The sequence below is a fragment of the Gavialis gangeticus genome, unplaced genomic scaffold, assembly GCF_001723915.1.
Source record: "Gavialis gangeticus isolate Ggan-Ray unplaced genomic scaffold, GavGan_comp1, whole genome shotgun sequence".
Lineage (NCBI taxonomy): Eukaryota > Metazoa > Chordata > Crocodylia > Gavialidae > Gavialis > Gavialis gangeticus.
This window is the reverse complement of record NW_017729025.1, coordinates 17,876,938-17,902,056: the sequence shown is the minus strand read 5'-3', so window position 1 is coordinate 17,902,056 and position 25,119 is coordinate 17,876,938. Positions and strand designations below refer to the sequence as shown.

The following is a 25,119-nucleotide window of genomic DNA, read 5'->3' as shown; positions in this document are numbered from 1 at the left end:
GAAGCCTTGAGCTGCTACTCTCCTTGCAAAATCGCACAGGGGAATCAAGTAACCAAGGAAGGTACCCCAACAATTAAATTCACTAAAAATACCAACTAATAAAGTCCTCTGCAGCAAAGATAATTCTGCCGAAGGCTTACCAAACTGGCCTCAGCCTAGAATCCAATGGCAATACAAGGATTTGACGCCCAGTAGTGTAACTAAGGGGATGGGGTGAGGCAACTAGGGCGCCAGTCCCAGGTGCCAACTTGGGGCACAAAAATAGCAGCTTGCTGCACTGCTGTCCTGGCGCCCACCGCTGCCAGCAACCAGGCTGCAGGTGCTGCCTCATGCACCTCCACTGCTCAGGGTGCTGCATATGAAAACTGTGAAAGCTTGAGCAGCGTCTCTTGCACAAAAATGCAAGAAAGTGTCTGGGGCAAGACTGGGTTGTGATAACCAGACTGCCACAAGAAACATCAAATTCCACTAACGGCTTGCAACCCATTAGGCGCTGAGACAGTGGAGAGCTTGCGGTACCAAATACCAGACCCATGCCGTAAGATAATAAATAACAAGTTATGATAACAGTCCTCAACCTTCTACCACAACTGAGGCTAAAAAAAATAAAAATAAGCGATGGTTAAAAGTATTGGCAGAGACCTGACATGCTCATTACATATATGTAACAAAACTCAGAGAGCAAGCCAAAAAGCCAAGCGGCCTGGGGAAAAACCTACAAGCTAAATCTGCATATCAATTGAGCTAAGTGTCACTAAAGAAAACAAAAGACTAAATCTACATTTCAAGCAAAACCTGTAAAAGATGCATTGAATACAGGGAAAGTGTCCTGTATATGAAATCCTCACATTTTTCAAAACAGGCATCCAGTGTCCAAGGAGTTACAAATGTCTCAAGCATTCAATGCGTCTCTGGAGTTTTGTAAATAGCTCATCACCGGTACAAGCTATTGCAAATTTGCCCCACTGATAAACAAATACCCCAAGACAGGTTGGGTAACCGATGCCTCTAGGTGTCCTGTTTGACCACTCAGAGCACCATCACATGTGATTGGCCTATAATTGCAGCGGCTGTGAGAAACACAAGTCTTCACACCTAGACAAATGCAAAAACAGGAGCCAGGCAAATTTAACACTTATAATATGATGGTCACCCTTTGCCTCCCTGTGTTGTTCAGACTTTAAATCAGCTAACTGTCAAGGAAAATGCTTTGAAGCTATACAATTAAACAGTATACGGCAAGAAAGAACTGCCAGCACGGTGTGCGCAGTCCAGGGAAGACCATGCCGCCATCCTGCCATCCAGCCGATAAGCGAAGGACCCACGCTGTGAGGCTGTACAAGAACCGCTTCCTGCCTGCGCTGGGTAAAGATCTCTTTGCGGCTAAAATAATACAAGGACTAATAGCTCATATTATATTGGGAAAGAGTTTTTTTCTGTCATCTAGTTTTGTAGTTTGTTGGTAGTTATTAAAGCAAACCTTTCTGCTATTCATCAACCAAGTGTCCTGTCATTTCTCAGAGCTCTAGGTTTAAAAACCTGTTTTTAAGTACAAGGGGGCAGAACTACTCAGCTACGTCTGTTTGACCCCCACTGGATACTCTGGTCTTTCCCCACACACCTCCCAGCTGCCCATATCACAAAGCAGTTTTGGAAGAAGGAAGTAACAGGAAATTTCCAACTGATCCAAATGTGTCCAAAACCTCAATCCCAGAGAGATAAGGTGCTGCAATGAGCTCAGTGGACCAGAAACCTCAGGGATTCCCCATGGGCCACCTGGATCTGTGTTCTCAAAGTCTGAGAAGGGCCTTTGGCCATGTCGGTTGCTGCAAAGCTTCACAGTTTTAGGCAAGTCTGTGTCACAAAAGTTGCTTGCAGCATGAAGGGCAGAGCTGGTTGGGTTTTTTTTCAGGAGGTGGGAAGATGGGCAACAATTGGTTAAAAAAAAGGGAAGGGGATTAAGGGGAGGGAGGAAGACGTTTTTTCAGGGTTTGCCAAAGGCATCCAGCCCAACCGTAGGGGTTACATCTGCCCTGAAGAGGTGAATCTCCCTCTCCCGGCCACCCCTGCGGAGCCTGCCTGTACAAACTCCTCGTCTCCTGGCCCCAGTGTGCTCTCTTACAAGCCCTGCTGCCAGCCAGGCCCACTCACTGCCATCTCATTCACCATGTACAAGGCACCAGTATGTCACAGCAGTGCCAGACCAGGACCCAGCCACTGCCCCAACATCATGGCCAGCACCACTGCATCACACAGCCCACCGGGGAACCCAACATTGGTGTACGTCCCACTGTGCAGACACCCTAAAACAACTCACCCAGCTACTTGCTGACAGAGACCTGGCTTAGAGGAGCATCTCCCCACCCTGCTGTCCAACTGTGGCAGCAGAGCAGATCATCTGGTGCGTGCCCACTGTGGAACAAGCTATTGTTGCCCATAAAGCTACTGTCCATAAAAAAAGTACCATATTACTCTGGCTGTAGGTCACCCCAGTATATAAATCAACAATGATTGCTAGGGTTCTTTTTGAGGGCAAAAAAAGGTTGACCTGTAATTGGAAGAGTAAAGTAAGTCATGTGCACCCCCACTGTTATCCCAAAGTAAGAAACAAACCTAAAGCGCCACAAGCTCCCAAGTGAAATCATCTTCTCTAAGCCACGTTTCTCTATCTGTCTTTTGTTACCAATGATTTTTCTGTAATACTTTTTAAAGGTGTCAATGAACATGTGGGTGTACGTTTAGGTGACAACACAAACTTCTAGAAAACACTAGTGCAAATCATCCCACTTCACACCAAGGTCTCAAAGTGTGTTTGCCAATACTCACCTGCCAGAAAGTGAAGACCTGCAAAGTAAAGCATTTAGGCAGAAGAAAGTTAACTGTATAAATCACTTAAAAAAACAAAATTTCAAAGACCTAATCACTGCCTCAGAGGACAAAGGGGCAAGCTTCTCTCCTTAGGTTTCCAGGCTTAGCGCTGTGTAAGAATCAGGCATATGTTGTTTAGCTTCATGATTTGAATCTTGCTGGTGTTCATCTAATGATGTGATTAACTCTTGACTCCATTCTAAATTATTGTTAATTTATTAAGTGATTGATCGACTTGACTTCTGTCATAACCTTGATTTGACGACTGCACTGTTCAAACTCTGTTAGTTTGGTGAAAGTTCCAGTATTTGGTTTTTGTTAGGATTTTAATTTACTTTAATGGGCACGCTTATTGATTTATTTTACTGTGTGCAATAAAAAGTAGAGAGAATACATTTTTTTTCCTTACAAAATTGCAGCAAGGATCACCAACCCCACAAGGTCAAAGGTAACCCCAGGTGATAAATCTGCAGGCTGCTTGGCTCTGTTTCTAAATTTATACCTATGTCCTTCATATGCTGTAATCTCAGAGATACTCAAACCATTAAATATACTGATGTAGTTTTTAACAACTAGTAATTTTTTTATATAATTCTCTCTCATGAGCAGCACCTTGGAAACAACAGTTATGAATAAGAAGAAACAGATGTAACACTATACACGGGACTTCTCTTCTGTAGGGGTATTCAGTGCTTGTCAGTGCAGCATCCAAGTGCTTTCCAAAATGGCACAAACACTGCCATAGCAAGGAAGTTTGGCACCCAGCGCAAAGCCCACAGCAGCAGCCTGCTCTCACCCTGTGCAGAGACTGGGGGGGGCACATGCCTCCCCACACTTGCCCGGGACTGCATGCAGTGGCAGGAGCCTTACTTCCCCTATCCCCAACTCGTGGCTCCATCCCATGTCCTGCCACGGCTGGGCAGTGCTTGTTGGCATCCTTTCACTTCAGCGCCCAGGGTGGTTGCTCCGCTCCCCTCCTCCTCCCCCCTTGCTACGGCACTGGACACAAAGCAACGTAACAAACATCAGTCACATGTTTGAAGACAATCGAGCTATGTCACAGTGTGACCTACAGAAGCCCTACTCTTTTCTCCCCAGAATCTTATTTCCAAAGAAAATAAAACCACTTCCAATAGTCCACGCATGCTGTGGCTGAAGACTGTTCAGTGCCTTTAGAAAGCAGAAACAAGAATGACCCACAATCTTTATGCTGCTGCTGCACTCTGAGGCAGATCCTTTGCTTGTAGAGAACAGCCCAGCTCACATTGGGCCCACTTTTATGCCTCTGATCCCTGCTCTGAAGCACAGGGCCCTGGTACACTTCATATGCAGTGTAGAAAAAAGCAAGGGTGGAGAGACAATGCAGTGCCCAGAACAGAACTCATTACTCATGTTAGACTCAAGGCCTCCCACAGAAAATGCCTTGAAGCTCTCAATTTTCACTCGTTTCTTGACTACACAAACATAATATTGCAATTCTTCTGTTGCAAAGAATGAAGAAAGATCACAGTAGGTCAGCATGTTTCTAACACTACGGACTGCTATTTTAAATTGCTGGGTTTATCTTGTGAATCAGGTGTAGGTGTTTGCACATCTAACAGTGCTAATACTGTGTGGCACCCTGCAGCACCTTTAAGAGGACTTCCTGGCACCCTGGAGTGCCTTGAAATCCTTTCAGGGGTGCCTCAGAGTGCCACAACATGTTGCAAGCAAACATGATTTGCAAGATAAACCCAGAGATTTCACATAGTGATTGATATTATTAAAAACATGAGGACCTGTTGTGATCTGAGTTCTCTGATTCAGAAGAATTGCTCTATTATTTCTTTGTAGTCAGAAAACAAGTGAAAGCTAAGTGCTGGCATTTTCCGAGCGGTGCCTCAAGTCTAAAAAGGCTGAGAACCACTGTGTTAAGCAATGGAATTTGTAAATGATTTCTCGTCTTTTTCTTTTGGTAATAAGAAAGTGGGGTCCAGCAGAAGAATAGAAAAGCATGACAAATAATGGAAGAAACTATCTTGTCTTCTATATGCAACTTTCACAGTCCCCAGCCATGCCACAAGGGTTGTTCTGCCTTCTGCTGAGCTGTTCTGGAAGAAGGTCAGGGCACAGCTCGCAGCATGATGAGTCACTCAAGCTACATTTGCCACATACATCTTCCCCAGTTATATTCTAAAGCTTATTTCAAAATGATTCCCTCTATATTTAGTAACAAATATGGCAATGTAAAACTGAAATCAGTTTCCACAATGTAAATGTATGGGAAACATTACCAGGTAATGGAACAGCACTTGCATAATGCCTGAGCTACAGCAGACTGCCCAATTTACAACTAATTATCTAGACGGTGTGAAATACTACGTGAACAAACGGCATAGCCTCTTGAGTTTTCTAGCAAGTTGTTATAAATTTCTACCACCATACCAGCCAAAGTTTAAGAACTGAAGTCATAATAATCTAATCATTAATAGTGACCTTGCCTGGAAATATATGCAATGTCAAGAAACAAATGCCCTCTGTGCACCTTCCTGCCTCGTTTAATTATTAGCTTTAATCTCAAGTGATTTTTTTTAAATTTTATTCCATAATCTGGGATGTTTATTTCTTATCTTTCCTACCCCATATGATGGGAGTCTGAAAAGTAACCACATTTATAATCAATTTCTCTCAAACTTTAAGTTAACTGAAATCAGCTGAAAATTTCCCTCTAACCTGCAAATCTAAGGTGCATACCTCTCTCTCATACCATACACACATACGCATGTATGTAGGTGTATGTGCCTCTCTCCCTACCCTTTCAGTATAAAAGTGAATGATGATATAGATAATATATTCTAAAAGATAACAAAAAGACTATGGGGCTGGGGTCCAAAGGGAAGCCAGTTCAAGTACTGAAGGCTCCTCACCAGCAACCCAAGTCCATTGAACTCCATCAGCTGTCACAGCTCGATAAGCATCTTTAAATTGTAATCATCAGAATGATAATACGTTCTTTTTCTTTTCTGTGTCAAAAAAATTGCAAATGCTTATTTTTGCAAGCAACGTTTATGTGCCCCAAGTCCACACACAATCTTTTTATTTTAAGGTTCTTATCACTTGTTTTGGGTGCAATTTGGAAAAGAAAAATCACAGAGCAATCCTGGGCATTTTCTAACAATAAGACTAAAAACAAGACTAAGCGCTGCATACAGGTGCACACAAAATTATCTTTGGGCCAGAATTGCTCATTTTTAGATTTACACTAAGGAGAAGGTAATTTTAGGCAGCAACAAATACCCATGTTGTATTTCTGAACTGCCCAGCTGACCTCAGCTGGAATGCTGCAAGAAGAATTTCTTCCCGACAGAGGGGAAAAGAATGGTATCCAATTTATATTAAACAAACAATAAGGCTGCTGTATAAGTAGACTTGATCTAAGCCTAAGACAAGAGGCCAACCCAGATCAACGGGGGGTTTTTCATTATTATTTTTAAATTAAAAGGTATTTTTAATCATTTTGGAAAACTGGAACCTACCAACGAATTTGGTAGCCACTGGCTATTATTAAAAAGCTCCCCCACATATTCTTGGAAACTTTGCACCTGGGCATTTGTTTACATATTACAGATTTCTTTGAAATCAAAATCCTTCCAAGAAAAAACAACTGCAACCACATGAATATTTATCAGTACTGATCTCTGAAAATGTTCCTGTAGGTTTAAATTGAAACAACTTAAGACAGTATTTAAAGTATAGGAATATGAAGGCCTAATCCTCTTAACAGATGAGAGGCCTAATTTATTATGATACTTAGCCTCATGACATCATTACACTTTGCATTTAGTCATATTTTTTATTTGACTATTTCAAGGGTACTTTGCTGCCTCCCATAATTTGTTCTGGATAAGTAGTATTTTTATATTTTAATCCCAAATTACTTATCAGTCATTCCAAGATGAAAAACCAGAATCCTTAGGAGGAATAGTCTAATCAAAGAAATAAACTAAGACTAAATGCTGGCCCACAATGCCATTAACTAACCAGGGGCAAAGGCATAAAAGGTAGAAGCCTTCTAACACACACTGCTTGTAGGATAAGGAAAAAAGCTGTGGGCACTATATACGCCTAGATAAGATCTTTGGCAATCGCACCTCAAATACATGAGCCTGCGTCACAAAAGTTCCTCATCTTCCCTGCCGCTTTCTTCAAGTGGAGATCCTTGTCAAATTGTACAATTTTCCAATGAAGAAGCATTCATCATTTTATTAAAATGACCTTTTACTTGGATCTAAATGCTAAAATACAAAATCCACTGCAAATACCCTGTGAGGTGTGTTAAACTCCCCTGTGCATCTCATGAAAACATGCCAGGGGATCTATTTACCAATTTGCTACCAGGCAAGGGAAAGCCTATTCCATACCACACTGATCACGTGACAGGAGATGCAAGAAACAATTAAACTCTAGTCAAACAATGAACTAAATAACCTCAACCAGCGCATGATTTGGACGAGAATAAACACCTATCAAGAGCCAAAAATCAAAAAATAAATTATCAGTACTAGAGAAGAATCTTGAAACGTCAACCTGAACAAGGTATTGTCAATCCAAGTTTTTCTTGGTGAGGGTGGAAGATTTCCAAATGAAAATGTCATGCCAGTGCCTCTGTGCTAGTCATCATATAGAAATAAGGCCTGCAGCACAACACAAGACAGGACATAACATTTAATACCTCATTTTCAACACAAATTCCAAGCCACATAGCAGACTTCAAAGTAGGACAGAGAAACAGGATATCAAAGGTAAATTAGACAAAAGAGAGCTCAAGGCAGTTCTGAGAAATAAAAATAAATGGTGGAAAAATTAAAGCATATAAAAATGCACTTAAGATCTCATCTCAAAGGACCAATTTGTAGAGAGAATACACCAAAATCAGCATAGAAAAGACTTGCAAAAAGCTTCAAATCTGTCAAACACCAGGGATGTTCTCTCTCAAACCTGTTCTTGCACAAAAACTTTTCCTTACAGGGAAGCCCTACGCATCTAGTCTAGTCTACTCCACTGCCTGCACTTTGGTAGCAGAGCTTGCGAGGGTAACTTCAGCAACAAGAGAAACATCCTTGGTTCTCTCTCAACACAGGTGCCATCTGATCTCTGCTTTGCGTATCAACCAGATTCAGTTGATCTACAGTAGGGCTGTGCGAAGCTTTGGTCGCTGATTTGATTCGGTGGAGATTCGGCTCAATTTAGTTGCCGAACCTCCAAATCCAAATTGAATCAGGAGACCCTTTAATTTCTCCGAATCGTATCGGAACCCTCCAGACTTGGAAAGATTCGATTTGGACACAGACACAGCTTTCAATGTTTTTTCTCCATACCTTAAGGTACCAGGCGGCTTGTGAACACTGCGATGCTGGGGCGGATGGAGCATCCCACAGGAGCACGGAGGGGTCCCCAGTGTGCTCGGCAGCAGACCTGGAAGTGGACCAGAAGCACTTCTGGTCCACTTCCGGGTCTGCCAGGGAGTACATGGGGAGCCTCTCCCCCCACACCCTCCCTGGCTCAGCGACTGGTGCCTCCTGGGGGGGCACCCACAGTCTCTCTGAGGCTGATTCCCAACCCGTTTGGCCGTGGACCCAGAAGTGAACCGGAAGTGCTTCTGGTCCACATCTGGGTTCACCACTAAGCGCATGGAGGGGGAGGGAGCCACACTCCTGTGGGATGCTTCACCCACGCACCCTAGCATTGCAGTGCTCAGGAGCAGTGCCTGGTATTCATGGTATGTAGAAAAAAATTTTAAAGCTGCATCTATGGCCAAATCGCTGATTCTCCGAATGAGCATCGTATCTTCAGATTCAGATTTGGCCGAATCAACAAATCGAATCACTGTCCCCGATTCAGGCTGAATCCGAATCCAACTTGAATACGGCCCGTGTCGCGCACCCCTAATCTACAGTCCAGGCAAGTTTTTCCAGCCACCCAAAAAAACTACAGGATCTGGATTATTACATTGAACTGAGGAGAAACTGATTTCGAAAACTTGGGCTCCACCCAAAACATCAATGCTCTTCAAAGCAAAACAACCCAAAAATATTGTCATGACAATCACAACGTAAGTACAAGAAAGGACGTGTATCCAGCATCTTTTTAGACCTAAGCTAATGGGATTTCCGCCGCTAACATAGCATGTTATGTACTGTTCTCGTCTCTTTCTACGCCAGTTCTGGAACCGAAACTAAAGTGCACAGCCCACTTTGTTCCATTAGTACCTATGATCCCGGACATGTAGGAAAGAGTCATTTTCCCTCAGAAAATACACCTACATGTTCTGTCACACCAACATGCATTTGCAGATAGAGGTTTCAAGGTGAAATGCAAACAGGTGGCATTAAGGTCCAACTCAGTCAGGCATATTTTTGCACATAACACTGCAAAAGGTCTACTGAGAAAAAAGGGATGCATGAAAGATGCTCACGGCATATCTGGAAATAACATTACCAAAAAATAATCTCCACATTAAACCTTTTTGCTGATCAGTCAGAATAGGCTCCGTCTTCCCCAGCACCTTTAATAGCCAAGACATGCAAAGAACACTTAAGTTAAATACAAAGAGCAAAATCACTGTCCAGGCTATGGAGATGCCATTGTGTGCTCTAGAAAGAAAAGGGGTATTGCTGGGACACTAGGACCATGAAGCCAACTTGGAAACCCAACGACAACAGGAACAGAACAAATGCTAATTTAGCATGCTATTCCAAGAGCAGTACTACGGAGAACACCCCTAAGACTGCACTACAATTTGAGCATTATATAGGCCACGACTTGAGCAATCTTCGGATGCACAGGAATAAGCTCTACCAAATAAGCCCAACTGGCAGCTGCTTGCTGTCAGCCAGCGAAATGGGGCTACAAGAAGGATCAATAGTTACAAGCAAGGAGCAAAGCTACGTACATTTTTGGTAAACCAATTTCAAATAATAATCACTCCTGAAAACTTGACTAAGGGCTTTTGCTGTCTTTGTAACAAACATGATTTGGTTTTCTATTATGTATTCACATGCTTTTGTTCAGAGCAATCTTGCGTACAAGAGATTCAGCTGTGCTTTGCAGCCCTGCTTCATTTCTTCTGAGGCAAGTTTTTCATGAGATTAACCTGACACATTTATTCCCTCGATAATATATCCTGTCCTCTCTGATATCACTGCCAATTGCAAGAACAGAGCAATAAATAGGCCTAATTTTTTTTAAAGTAGTAGTGACTTGAAAGGTCCTTTAGTCCTTAGGTTTTTTGTTGGGTGGGGGGTGGGTTTAGGGGTGAGGGGAGGCAGGCACGGGTTTGGTACAAGAGATTTCATTTCACAAGTACTTTAATAAGATTTCTGTTCAAGGGTAAAATAAACTAAAAATGTTTTCTTCAAACCTCAGTCCCCTCTCTTGCTTGACTTCAAGAATTCAAGGACACTCCTTGGTACAAAATGAGGAGTGTTTTCTCTAAAGCACATCTAACATGGAAATTATTTGATTCGCATTTTAAAACAATTTAACATGCTGTCCTTAGATAACTCTGAATCCTGTTTCCTATTCAAACAAGACATTAGTATAGACCAACTGTGCAACTGGGTAATTGAAATTAACTGTAATAACTATTATGATAGTATTAAGTATAAATCAAACAACTGTTCAGGTACTGAATGCTTAAAAATAGCCTGCATACTAAAAGCAGGCAGATGTTATTGCACTGGTCCCTCCAGGCACCAGTCCTGGGTATGCCTACACCCACTGGAAATGTCATTAGGTACACCCACTTCACACATCACTGTGTATGCATGCACTGTGTGCATTGTGCTCCCTGGTATTGCCAGGCAGGCTTCGTCTCAAACACACCTCTGCCTCCCACTCCCACAGGCCAACCTTAGAAATGCACGGTGAAGTCACTCAAGGATGCTTCTGACCTGTGTTGACTTACACACACGTCACAGAGTGGCTGTGGTGGGCCACCTATAAGGCAGCTTCACTGCTGCATTTCCCGGTTCAGTGTCCACAAGGGCTAGGGACAGAAATTACAGATAAACTGGTATAAGTGATTGGAAACCGGTTAAGTCTGTAACACAACAGAAGTTCAGTGCGCATAACCTGCTTTCAAAATGACCCAAACAGTTTAATATAAACCTAGATGGATGTAGTATCAGATTTAACTGATTTAGGTTAAATCGGTTTACTGAACTTCTATCCCAAATCCCCTCCAGATTCAAGGTAACTCACAGTCCCCCGGCATCCCAGGATACTTTGCATCTGCCCCGCAAGCCCACCCACTAGCCTTGGTCCCAGTTGGCCGTGCCAGATGATCAGGGATGACTGAATCAATGGCTGCTCCAGATAACCTGCAACGACTGAATCAATTCAGCTTCAGGCTTTTTGACTGTCTGTACTTAGCCAAAAGGGACAGATGAGTGAGCTGAGCTCAAACATGTGTACTCGGCCACAGGCGACTGATAGGGGGTGCACAGGGGTGCACATTCCCCCCCCCCCGACGGCCAACACTGAAACTGTCAGTAGGGCTGGTGTCCCCCCTGACAGAGCTGCTGCCGTTGACGGTTTCTGCGGGTGCCCCTCCCCAGATTCAGGAGGCACCAGTCACTCATGTACTCAGCAGTGCTGGGAACCCACAGAGACATATCCATTATGACCAAGCACTCAGCATGCAATGAAAATTTTAATTCAACTGAGTGCCCCTCTACATGTGCAGGTAAAGGCACAATGGGATCTAATGCATGATCCACACAATCGCACCTCCTGCCATTCCACAATCCTGGGCTCCCCCTGCAATGGCAAGAAGATCACAGGTGCCATGATTTCCTAGCCTCAGCCCGGAGGCTGAGAGGTCGTGGCAGGTGCAATCTCCCAGCCACAGGGGTTTCACGCGCTCCCAAAGCTGGGAGATCAGGGCAGCTGCACCTTCCAGCCCCAGGGGCTCCATGCACAGCCAGGGCTGCTGGGACCCACCTGAATTGCAGCCTCAGCCTACGGCTGCTGGGACCCACCTGAATCCTGGCACCAGGAGACAGTACAGGGACCCAGCATCCACAGCTATGGGACTCTGGTTCCTAGCAGCTGCAGGGTGCTTCCAGAACACAAAATTAGCAGTTACTGGTACTAAGAATACCCTGAGTTGCAGGACACCTAGCCCCAGCTGGGTAGGCATGGTGCACCCCTGCACCTGGGAGCCCTAACAGCTGATGGGGCTCCTAGCTGCAGGGGTAACAGCTTGATAGCAGCCAGCTACAAAGTTAGTAAACACTTTCGAGGTCTAACATTGTAGATGGTTAGAGCTTTTATGGTGTCATAGCTACTTTGCACTTCTAACTAGTTTCAAGGTAATTTCACAGTTAATCAGATAACTGTGATACCTGTAACTTGTAGAGATGACCTGATTTAAACAAAATAAGTATTACAAAATTACTCAGATTTACTTCCCTGAGTTCAATATCAATGTTGATGCTGATCATTTCAGTGCAATCTTGGAAATGTGTCCAAATAAATTATGTCTTTTTCTGTAAGGGATATAATTAATTGTATCCAGTTTATGGGAAACCAAAATACTCCAAAATCCAGTGAGCATTGGCAAGTACTGATAGTCTTGATGCCCCTTCACTTAAAAGCAAGATCTCTGCACAGTTCTTAAAAGGCATTCTGTGAGATGCCAGCAATAGCAAACAATCCTAAATTTTCTACCCAGTATTTGTTTGCTTTCTATGCAAAATCAAACAGCAGAGAAGCCAAATGCTCTTTGGAATGTGTTTTCCTATTAATTTAAAGGTAATTATTAAATTATCAATAGAGCTGTATTAAAAAGGCAGTTTACTGAGATTTAACTTCCTCTCTGAAATGCTCAATACTCTGTCTACATTGCTGAGAATCAATAATTACACAACACTGTACTATTTAATTACTTATCACCATGGATCCTGGTTTCCACTGATAAAAAAAATCACAAATGCTCTAATAAAAGCCCCAAAATCTGTGATAAAAATGAAAGGCCCTCCACAGCCCCGCTGGTGCCCCTCACTCCCAACTCACAGCCCCACCAGGTCTGCTCATGCCCCTTGCCCTTCACCTACAGCCTCTCCCTCTGCCCAGCCCTGCCAGAGGGGGCCCCCAGCTGCCAGGCCTATAGGGCCCAAGACCCGGGCCTGCATCCCCCCGCCTCCAGCAGGAGACAGTGGCTGCTGCAGTGGAACAGAGCCCAACTCTCCTCCTCAACCCTGCTGCTGCAGGCTCGGCCCAGGAGCCAGCTCCTCACCACTGCATGCAATTCCCCCCTGCTCCCTCCCACACACATTTACCTGCAGGAGCTGCTCTCCAGGCTGCCTGGCAGCCATGTGCATATACATGCACATGGTGCCCTCTGCCTGACTGCCCTCTTCCAGGCCCTTGCAGACTGGAACTCTGCCAGCCTGCAGAGGGCTCACTGCAAAACTGCAAGATCTACGGCTTTGACTGCTAAAACGAGAAATACGCATTTCCCTCCAGTAAAGGGGGAAATCTGTGTTTTACTCCATTTTTCTGAGGGGAATGGAAAGCCCAGATCCCTGTTTATCACTGTGACAACCTCAGGAAGAGATGTTTTCTACAGCTGTAAATCCTTATTCTTTGTAATGTAAAAATAAAATATAACAGTTTTAAAAGGCATCCACCTAAAAGACCTTATTCCGAGTCTGCTTATAAACATATTTCCGAGTCTGCTTATAAACATATTGTCTATGGTCAGGATTTATACCTATGTGAAAATTACTTAATTACAAATACAGTTAAGAGTGATTCACATTCTAAAGAAAATCAGAAGTCCTTTAGCTTAAAACTACAATAATTGCATTTTACAGTGTTAGAGATTTAGAAAGGCACAAGCTATAGCTCCTACTTTCTTCTAAAGGCATTACAGACAGCATAGCAGGATAACCCTGGCTATACTATGATGACCTTAGCCATGTTGAAAATTAAATAGTGTGAAGAACACTTTCTTTTAAGAATGCAAAAGGAATAACTCCATAATGACAAACTGATACACTGTAGCTGCATATGCACCTTCAAATGATCTACAATAATTCTCCCAGTTTTGTTCTCCTGGTAGGACTTACCCAGAGACACCTGAACAGATATCTGAATGCTGAGTCCTTGAAGAACAGACAGCTTGCAGTATTGAGGCTGCACAGCCAGAGGACCCTTGTGTACACATCACAGCATGCTCTGCAGGCTCTATTAGTCTGCCTGGAAACAGATGGCAGCGGAGCTGCACAGGGCAGCTCTGACTGGCTGACCCAAGATGCCTCACAGGCTGCATCTCCCTGCAGCAAAATGTAGCTGGAGCAAAAAGCCAGCCCAATCGACACACTGTCTCATGCAGAAGGAGTGAGGAGGGGGAAGGTGGGGGGGAACAAAGCACCCTGGGATGCTTGAGAACTGTACTGTGGTTTCTCTTAGAAGAGAACATGCAGACATTCACTATCACAGGAAAAACTCTCCTGGAAGTGATTTAACCCTGGTTATTCCCAGGTTATTTTTCTCTAGGAGCCGCCATTTTTGCTCTGGGAGAAAATCCCGAACATCTGTATACTTGTAATTTCTACTGGGTGTACAGCAATTCTCCCACAAGAAACTGAATGTCTGTATGTGGCCTGTAGCTATGCTGGACCTGTGTTATGTCACTTAGCACCAATATTCTATTCCTAGTTTGTCAAGTTCCCAGTAGTTAGGTCTCAATACTCTTCAGATGGAACTTGGGACAGAATCAATAGTTCTTTAAGACTTGACTATTACTCAGAATATCTGAAGTACTGGCTTGGGGCACACTGATCCCAGGCGCTTGTTATGCAAGTGGTTACTGATGTAGTCAAAGCCAGATTTCTATATATTTAAAGGATCTGAAAATAAACACACAGGAGTATAAACCACTGACAAATAAATGGATAGTAAAATCTCTGCAAATGTCTTCTGGATACAGATATATTATGTGATTCATTCATTTTCTAATGAGATGTGCAGGGTTTTTATTATTATTATTATTAATTGCATATAAATTACCATGATTTTTGTATCTCTGGAAAAGTATTTATCCATTCACCTCTCAGAGGAACAGTGCTGAACAAAGGAATTTATGCATGGCATGTAAGAACAATGCTGAACAAAGAAATTTATGCATGCCATATAAGATGTATGACATTTAAAGTAATGCAGAAAAAAATCAAAAGTCTGTCATAAATCTTTAATTGTAGGAAATCAAAAAATCTATTTGCCTGCCAAATAGATTCTTACCATTGTTTCAACAGGGACATTACTTTTGGAATGCAAACTATCCATAACATACGTATAGCCATCCCACTCGGAGCAGACCATCCCACTCTGCAAAATTAACCACAGTTGAGAATTTCTCATCAGCAGCAGAAAAAACTCAGTTTTGTATCTTGACCATGTACACAAAAGGAAAAATAACCATGGTTTTAACAACTGATTCTGGAAACTGCTGTACTGTTGTAGATTGACCTAGACAACTTTTTATCTTATTACATGGTTTACTAAAATATTTATAGCATAATTTTCAAAAAGTGCTTAGCACCTGCAGCATACACTGCCTTCTCCTGGAGCTACAACTGCCCAGCATTTCTGAAAAGTGGGCCCAGGAAGGGTGGAGAGGTAGAAGAGTAGTCAAAAATCTCATCATTTGAAATGCTCAGTTCCAAAACACAATAATTCCAAAATCATTAAAAAGACGCCACTATTAAACAAGACACCTAATTTTGATATCAGCAGTCAATTCCTGACAACAAAATCACACCATTATTTAATTAAAATATGTTGTTCCTGGCTTAAGGCTCATTAAAATATTGTTAACACTAAATATCTTCAGGGCAATGTGTGCAAAATGCTAAAAGTTAATCCTGAATGCTTTTTGCACTTCACTTTGCTAACAGAAAATCTACAGCTCTTTGGTCATTACATCTCACTATTATCAGCAACTTAAATGAGTCGAGCGATATCCTCGCTGAAGTTAAGGGCAGGAAGGGAGAAGAGGAAGTAAGTCTGCTGACATAAAGGACATTTCAAGTACCTTTATAGAGGAAAGTCATAGAAACCTGGAGCATTCATAGTAAATAACCATAACAAAGAAAAATAGCAGACAAGGGAGAAAATGGTGGCTATTATAACATACTTTACAAAAGCTAATCTCTTTTAGGACTAGCAAGGAATATGCATGAGCAGATCTAGTTATACTTTTATTCTGAACCAGAAGTTGCAAATGAAGGAGCTAAACACAGAGTATGACCACGTTACTCTGCCTCTGCAGTCAGACCTCCAGCTACCTCTCCTCCCCGCCCCTCAGGTCCGTCTATCCCTCCCCTTCCTTTTCCAGTTTGGTTGGTAAATTGGTTCTCCTCCTCTTCAGGATCTGCCATTTGCTGTTGCTGCCTCACGTGATGGCTGCTCTTCTAACAAAATGAGGCAAAACAGCAGGAGTTGAGGACACAGGAGGAATAATGGCCTCCCCTCCCCCATACCCATGCTCCTCCTTGAATCCACCTTTTCCATCATGTCATTGTGATATGTGACTATTGCAGCTCCTCTGCCAAGACTGCCTTCATTCTTCTCACCTCCTTATCCGTCCATCCTCCTAATGCTTCCTCCTCACGCCCCCTTGGCTCAAACAACCATCCAGGATTCCTTTTTTTTTTTAATTCACCTCTTTCAAACTCGTCCTCACCTACATCATACCCGCTGAACCCACTCGGTCATTCCATGCATAATCCTTGCTCTCCTTTCCTCCTAGTCTGTTAGCAACTTTAATGTGGTGCCAAAACTTAGGGCTTGGACATGTGACATGCTGATAGCAGCACAGCCCACATGAGTGTTGTACAACAATTTAAATTACACCAGAGCCAGGAGCAAATAGATGACCAGCTCTTTCAGGGTAACTGCTTCAACAGCTGCCTCGCCACTAGGCAGCAGGGTACGCAGCAAGAGTCTATTTGCATTGAGCAAATAAATAAATACCCTGGGATACAAGCAGACATGATACCTACATGGGTTTCACCACTGATTTTTTTCCCCAAAGCAACTCCAAACCAGATTCTACTAAGGTACATGAATGAAGGCTTATACATCACATGTCCCTGTTGTTTCCACACGGATGTAAGGACAGGTTGGACCAATGAAAACATGTCACATGGCCAAGCCCTTAAAATTGAGGTCCCGATCTTGGTTAGCTGGGTGACTAAACACCTTTGCGGATCTAGGTCTATGTTCTCGGCTCCATACTTATAACGAACACATAAGAAAAGATCATGTACACGATCATGTTCAAATGATTATCTGACATGATTTCAAAAACTGAAGAAGTCTAATGAAGCAGCTGAATGTTGCGGAAAGCACACATCATTTTTGCACGCTTTTATAGCATTCTATAAATCTGTCCAACAAGTTTGAATATTTAACTCATTAAAATAGTAGCTTTCATCACACCATAAAATATTCACAAATGCACAGCAGAAAATTGACATGCATATTTACTGTAAAGCTTTATATTTGTGTCATCAATTAACAACAAAAGTTTGGAATAAAACTAAAATAAAAGCTAATCATAACAGCTAGCTGTCATAACAGATGGGAACTATCTATTTTTCAAATCAAGCAAGAAGCCAAAGCTTCAGAATATTTAGTGTCATGTCAGTGAATATGAAGCCAGACAACTTAGAAAGGAAGGACAACGAATGTCAGAAACTCAGTAAGAAAGGATGTCTCTGGCTGAAAGAGTCACAATTGTGAATTTTCTTTGATTTTTTTTTACGCCATGATGATTAATCCACACAAGAGCTGTCAGCCAGTATGTGGACTGCAAATAAGGCTTCATGGCGGCATTGCGCGCTAAATAAAGAAAATCGGAGCTCCTGTGTTATTTTAGCCTCAAACAAGTGTTATAATATCTACTCTGCCTGCCCAGATTGATGCACAGACAGCCTCACAGACAGAGAGATAAATGAACAATTGCGGTACCTTTTTCCCACAGTGTTTACAGAGTTGGCTAAATTCCTACTGGCAATAGATTTTCTTCTTGACAGCTTCTTGGTGTTGCTGCTGTCATCAGTGCTGTCATCCTCTTTCTTTGGTGTGCTACTTCCTTTGCTGTTCAGGTCCCTTAGCACATTATAATTAATTTTACTTGAAATTTTCTTCTGTTCTAACATCTTTTCAATTGCCTCTCCTGCTGTGCTGGCTTGAATTGGCTCCCGTTTTTTTGCAGATTTCTTTGGCTTAATTAAAAATATAAAATTAGTGATGTAGATACAAACCAAGTCATTTCACTGAAATAGGAGGATGATCTGGGGTTTATCAGTTCGGGCCTGGATGCTACTGATATTAAGCTTCTATAGCTGGAGCGACCCATTTGGAGTCAGTTCTGTACTAGTACCCCTGGTATGACGGTATGTACTACAGTGCCTTAGGGGAATCAGATGTAGAACACAGATCTTGGCTGTTTCAGGTCCTTACAGAGCTCATCCCACTTGCTTCAAGGAGTAAGGTATTCATTTTTGTTTCTCTGCCAAATGCAACACAGGTCTAATTAAACTTCCTCTGTGTAATTTAATCATCAGTTTCTGTTGTTTACAGAGAGAAATATATGCTCTTTCCCAACTATATTCAACTCAGTGTTGGATTTATTCCCATCATAGACAGACTCCTAATAAAATTGCCCAAAATGTAAATATTCAAATATATACATATATATATCCCTCACAAAATATTCACATAACACTACAGCAATATTGGGTTACATCTTCTGAGCCTCCCCTTGCAGAAATGAGGCTCAGAATTACTACAGAGTTTGCAATAAAAATAGAGAGTTGCATTTAAAAGTTCCTCCAGGACTTTATCGGGCCTTAGATAGATGTAACGTTTGAAGTGCATCAAAGGGCAAACGGACAGATATATACATCCTATGAAGAACTCCAGAAAAACCCTGGAAGAAACAGCAACTTCTTTGAAGCACTTTATTTTGAGGCACTTCATATTGCATATGTAGGATGAGGTGTAGCACAACTGGGGGTTGCTCAATCCTCCAGCATCCCACAGTGCTCCACAATAACCCCCTTCCATGGGGGGCGGGGCAGAGAATGGGACAGGCAGTCAATGAGCACTCAGCTCTCACCAGGGCTGGAGACCAGGAATCCCTGTGTGCTTTTCAGTCTTTCATGTCTCAGTTCAGGTGGGGATGCAGGGACTTTGTTCTCCCAGTTCCAGGAGAAGGTGCCTCAAGAACCAGGAGAGTGCCCACTGACTGTCTGCAAGACTGAGCAATGCCTGTTGTACCCCCTGGATGGAGATTATGATGCTGCATCCCTTCATGGCAACTTTAAAGAACTCTACTTGTGGGGGTGTAGCAAAGGGATCTATACCTACCCGTGGCTGATGCCCTCCATCTTTGAAGCATGTCAAAGTGCAGCTACATTTGAAGCACTTTAAAGTGTTACATCTGGCTATGCCCTTAGTGAAAAAGGCCACCGGTATCAGAATTGACAATCAGTGGACTGGTATTAATACTGGCTTTCAATTACGTGACAAGTGCCACATCAATATCACTGGGACTCAACTGGAGGTGCTCTAGCCTTGGCCAAAAAGTTGCAAGTCCAAGTCTGAAACTAAGTTTTTGACTTTGACTCTTCAATGCAGAACTAAACAGTGAGATGCTACACAGGGGACACTTCTACCCATAACTGATGTTTGATCAAGTGAAAAAAAACCCTGAAAATCAATCTAGAAAAGGTACGGAAAGGAATAATCTTTATTTCTTGCAAATCATTTTCTCTCAAAATCATTTTGTCCTGCATGAAATTTATTTTTAAATGTATAATGGTGATTCTGTTTACCTACATGGGTTGAGGGATACCTGGAAAACGGCAGGCATATATTAATCATGTTCTCCTCTAGAGCCGAGAGAAACAATGTGGTGTTAGAGAAAAAAATCGTTGGTCATCAGTACCAAAACGTGGGTGGTTGGGTTCTGCTTCTGTGCCAGAAAGCTATTCACTTTTTGAAAATTATTAATGGAACGCCACGCCTGTGTGACTGTTGGCTGAATGAGAAACTTTCTAGCATCAAGAAGCGTTTCATTGTCTGGTCCACTTTTTATTGCGAAAGTATCTAGGGAGAGGCGGGAGATTGCGTCTTTTTAATTAGCTAGTTTTAAAAAAAAAAAAAGATATAGGACACACACTAAAAACCAACGTGGATTTTTCTGCGTATGGAAGATTATGCACAGACTGCCTTGTCACCTGCTCAATTACACAAAATATTAATGCTGTACATTGTGAATAGATGGCCAATTAGACTGCTTTAAACTGCTAAACCCAGAGACAGGACATGCCACTTGTTAACATAAATACCACGTTTTATGAAAGGTTCAACACTAAATCTCCTTCAAATTACTATAATGGAGATTTGTTCTGTTCTTGATGCAGTAATCATTATTGCAACAACATACAAAAATATTGGGGTTTTAGCGAGCTGCAAACAAATACACAGATTCTTTTTTAAAATTCAGGAATATTTTAAGATCAATATTTAAACAAAGTAATTGATTCGGACAGCAAGTGTTAATTCAGCTAAGTACTCTATGTTTGAAAAAGGACAGAATTTTCAGAGCACTGAGACATATTTTGCTCATTGTATAAAAATGTTAAGGCAGGAAAATGTTATTCATCAATTGCAAAAGATATTACTGCAATTCAAAAGCACTATTTTAGAGGTATGAGTTAAAGAAAAAAAAGCTATTGTTAAGACAGTGGAGAACTGAATCACTGTTTGGTTTGTCCCAGAGTATGCCAAGTAGAATTTGACCAGGAAATGTGATGAGTTGCACATGAATTTATAAGCAGGTATTGTGGAATACAATTAGAATACATGAAGTTGAATACCTTTTGTTCCTTATAAATCCCAAGCTCCTTCTCTTTTGCTATCCTTGCTTCTTTTTCTGAAAAATGACATAAAGGTAGCCAGCATGAAGATTACATGGACTATATTTTGCAGCATCAGTGACCAGAGAGAGAATTTCAGTTACTATACTTACCTTTTTGTTCCTTCAAATAATCTGCGTTTTCTTTCATCCACAGTTCAGCTTTTATCTGAGCTTCTGTTTCATTAAGTATATACTAAAGGCAACAAAAAGTTTATCTACTTTCAGCAATTGACTTGGAAAAAAAAAAAATCACACAGGAGAGTCAATTTAAAAAATAAATACAAAAGACCATTTTGCATTAGAACTTATTTTTAAAACAATATTAGTCAAGGAAAATTTCTTCCAAGAGAAATTAATAGGATAGTATGTTAATCAAGTTCTAGTCTAGTATTCGCAGCAGAAAATGCTCTGGGCTTGCAGAGAAATAAAGTGGGTGTTTTGACTATGTTTCTGTGCCAGAGAGTTCTGCTCTGTTTCGAAATTCATTAGTACAATGCCTTGTCTGTGTGTATGTAACTGGTATGATTATATAGTGTTTTAGCTGTTCAGCTTTAGAGATTTTGGTTCACCTGAGGCAAATATCCAAATGATGCTCTCAGTTATTTCCATTTGGCCGCACTGAAGTCACTAAACCTGTGTGGGGCTATGAACCAGACCTGGAATCTGGGCTGGACATTCCAAAATGAAGATGAGTGATGAGCCTTGTCCTAGCTTTCAATTAGACAGATTACACAAATCAAACCAGTGTTAGCGTAGGTTTAACACAACTAGTCTCTGTGGAACAAAGGCTCCGGTTTGATGATGCAGGTTTGGAATGACGAACTTTGGCAGAACAGTGAAGAGAAGCTGAGCATTTATCTTTCATGAACATTAAAATCATGCACAATATATATATATATATTATATTTTTTTTAGGAGAACTAAATATAAGTGATGTTACATCTTGTAAATGATGCTGCTTTTAAGTGCTACTGAAACAGCTTGATACTGTAGCATGATTATGTTTTACCTACTGTAGATATTCTTTAAACTAAAATGTAAGAAAAATAATTCAAACCAAATCAAACTGATGCAGGAAGGAATCTTTCACATTGGAACAGGCTTGACAAAAGAAACTGGTCCTAGCACCAGTTTGCCTGGCCAATATTGTCTCTGTTTTATTTGCTGTTATGAAAGGCGAGTCATAATAATAAAAACTCTCTCCTTCATAGCTCAATTATTCATCCTGCTTGAATCTACAGGGAGTGCGTAATCTTGGGTTTGCAAAATTAGAGTCTATTGCCATGGAAATGAATATGAGATCATAAAAATCAAAATGATGACCTCACTGCCGAGTCTAGCAGGTAGAAGAAATGGGTTTGTTCTCTCCTAGCTTTTGTTTAAATTATGGATCTACTCTGCTGGGTAGCTCTAAAACTGGCACAGAGGGGTTTTGCATTTACTGCCTCCTTGTTACTTCCCTATCAAGTTCATCCCATTTACAAGGGGAAAAGATATTTTTCTTACCTGGCAAACTGACAAACTTAGGCTGAGGGCTAAAGTCAAACTGGACTTTTTCAGCTCATCTGGCACCAGAAATACCCTCCAGATCAAATTACATTCTCAGTTACATCCCAATATACCCCTATTGTTTTCAATGATGCCACATTCCCAAGAGAAATTGGTAGCCCTGGCATTATTTTTCAAAATGCACCTCTATTTGTGGGTTTCACATGGTTTTCCTGGAGAAGGCACTAGCCAGGGTATTGGGAGACCTAAATTCTGGGCCTAGGCACTGACCTGCTGTGTGACCTTGAGCAAGTCATATGTCTTAATAAGTCTGTTTCCTTTGCAACCCTTTGTCTGTCTACTATATTTAGGGAGTAAGGCACTGCTTGCACAACTTCTAGCTCAGGGGTGTCCCTAACCTGGCTTAGCCCTCAGTGTCACACAGACAAAAAAAAACCCAAACAAAGCCCATACTGTACAGCCCCTTTTTTGAGTACAATCACAATTCAAACATCTTCAGCAGGACTGTCCAACTTCTGAGCTGCCAGGAGCATGCAGCTCCCCTGCCGCACAGGCTGTGTGCACTCGCCAGGAACAGGGCCAGGAAGTGAAAACTGGGGCTCAGAGAACCTGGCTGCAGCAGAAGAGGTGGTGGGGGGAGCAGCAGCAGCCAACCAGGAGCCTGCAGGCTGCAAGTTAACCTCTCATGGGCACACTGGCCCATAGGCCACAAATTGCACAGCCCCGAATTAGAGAATACATTTAATGCTAAACAAAACTTTAAAGTTCTTTAAAATAAAATACATTTACAACTACAATTCTCCTAACGTGGTGAGAAATGGCAATAACAGTGACCTGCTACAGATTTCATCTCTAGCAGGGAAAAGGCAGGGAGTACAACAGATTCACAGATTTGCCTTGTGCATCAGTTGTCCCTCCATTATCCTGCATTGTAACCTAGTGTCAGCAGGATGAGCAGCTGGAGAGAGAAAGGACAAGCTACAGAAGAAAAACATAATTTCTTCCTTAAAGATCCAAATAGAGACAAATGTAGGAGAAAAGCCAAAAGTAAGATAAAACACAAATCATAACTTACCCTGTCTATTTCACTGTCGTCAATTCCACTCAAATCTAATTCACCATCTCCTGTATTTTCATCTAAGAAAAACACAAATATACATTTTAGTTAGGGTGCATATACATTCAAAATCCACTGGATCTGCAGGACAGTAATGGTTCTAGCTGGTGTGCTAACAAATAATCATCTCTGAGGCTCACCTGCCTCCATTTTTACTAAGGAGATTTATGGCTCCTTCCTATTTGCTTGATGTGAGTGCACAAACTGTCACCACAGTTTAATTAATGCAGAGTACGTGCGCTACTATGGCCCCTTCCTGCCTCATGAAAGAGGGCTAAAAATACTGCCATTGTTTTCAGTAGACATCTTTTTTAATTTGCAGCAGCAACAGATGTTTGCTATTAAGTTGGTGAATCCACTTCAGTGAAATGATTTGATTTTTCTCTTGTCATTGCAGGAATTTCTCCATCAGAGTCAATGTACCATGAATCCTCTGAAAGTTATGACTAAGAAAATATTTTTGATCATCAATGAAGCAGCACAGTTCAGTGAATACAGCATCAGGCTTGGAGCCACACAGGGGTTCTAGTCCTGACAGTGACTCACCACCTGACCTTTTGTGTGCCATGTAGTGTCACAGGGGCATCGGTTCTCCTACCTGTAAAATGAGAATTAAGTCTTTTCCACTAGTAGGAAGCACTTTGGAATCTATGGATAGAAGGAACTACCATAAACGTTGATGTTATGTGGCTTCCACTATTACAAATTAATTTAGACTTTGCTTAGGCTTTAATTTTTATTGAACAAACTATTCTTTTAAAAAAAAAAAATTTTTATTATAGCCCTTAACTTATGTAACTAGATCCAACAGAGGCTTATTTTGAGAATGGTCAGATTTGTAGTTTCAGAATCTTATCATCCATTTGTGATCTTCATAAAATAGTGGAGAGGAGAAGGCAGATTGGCATCTCCTCAATTCTTCTGCTGAGAAAGAAAGACACTTTCCTGATCATCCTCACCATGTTTTAAATCAACATTTGTTGACTTGACAGATTTGCAACATGCTCTGTGGGAAATCAGATGGCTGTTTCTTTTGGGGAGAGAAATTACAACAGCACCATAAAAAAAAAAAAGCTGAGGCCCTGCTCAGTGTCCTTCAGCTACTGCTCCATGCTAATGCCCAGCAAACTTGAGCTTGATTCCCATTTGAAGTCTCACTCCCAGACTGTTCAATGTTCAGAACTGCAAAGACTGAATATCAACACCAGCAGAAAGGGAGTTTCTGCACAGCTAATGGCCTCTGAAAGGAGGCCAAGCCACCTTGCTTTGATCACACATTCACATTAGGCAATTACAGAATAGAGCCCTGAAGGTTGCAGGGAATGAACTGGTGAAAACAAACAAGGGTAAAAATTAGCAATGTTCAAAGACAGACAACAAAGGGTCCTTTGCCTGAAAAACTCAACTGCTGTACTGGTCATTTCAAGAACATGAAGTCATGCTGCTAGGGGCTGTGGGTAAATACACAAATTTGTGAAACAGTATGATTTTCAAAGTGATGGAAAGATGTGAGGCTTCCAGCTCCCATGAACTTCCCACCTGAATTGGGCATTTATCACTTTCAATTATTTATGCCAGTGGTCTCCAACCTTTTTAAGTAGGAGATCACCTTTGGCATTTAAAAGCAACCCGAGATTTACCATGC

The 25,119-nt window shown here is 41.8% G+C and overlaps 1 protein-coding gene across 2 annotated transcripts in view; it reads right to left on the bottom strand.

Annotated features, from left to right (window-relative positions):
* Positions 1 to 25,119, bottom strand: part of BRF1 (BRF1, RNA polymerase III transcription initiation factor subunit) — a 374,795-nt gene that overhangs the window by 69,209 nt on the left and 280,467 nt on the right. For both annotated transcript variants that reach the window (XM_019518468.1, XM_019518469.1), the window contains exons 12-15: positions 23,433 to 23,494; positions 20,960 to 21,041; positions 20,808 to 20,863; positions 17,890 to 18,146 (exon numbers count right to left, since the gene is read on the bottom strand). In XM_019518468.1, coding sequence (XP_019374013.1) covers positions 17,890 to 18,146; positions 20,808 to 20,863; positions 20,960 to 21,041; positions 23,433 to 23,494 — 457 coding nt within the window. The remainder of the gene's footprint in view (positions 1 to 17,889; positions 18,147 to 20,807; positions 20,864 to 20,959; positions 21,042 to 23,432; positions 23,495 to 25,119) is intronic.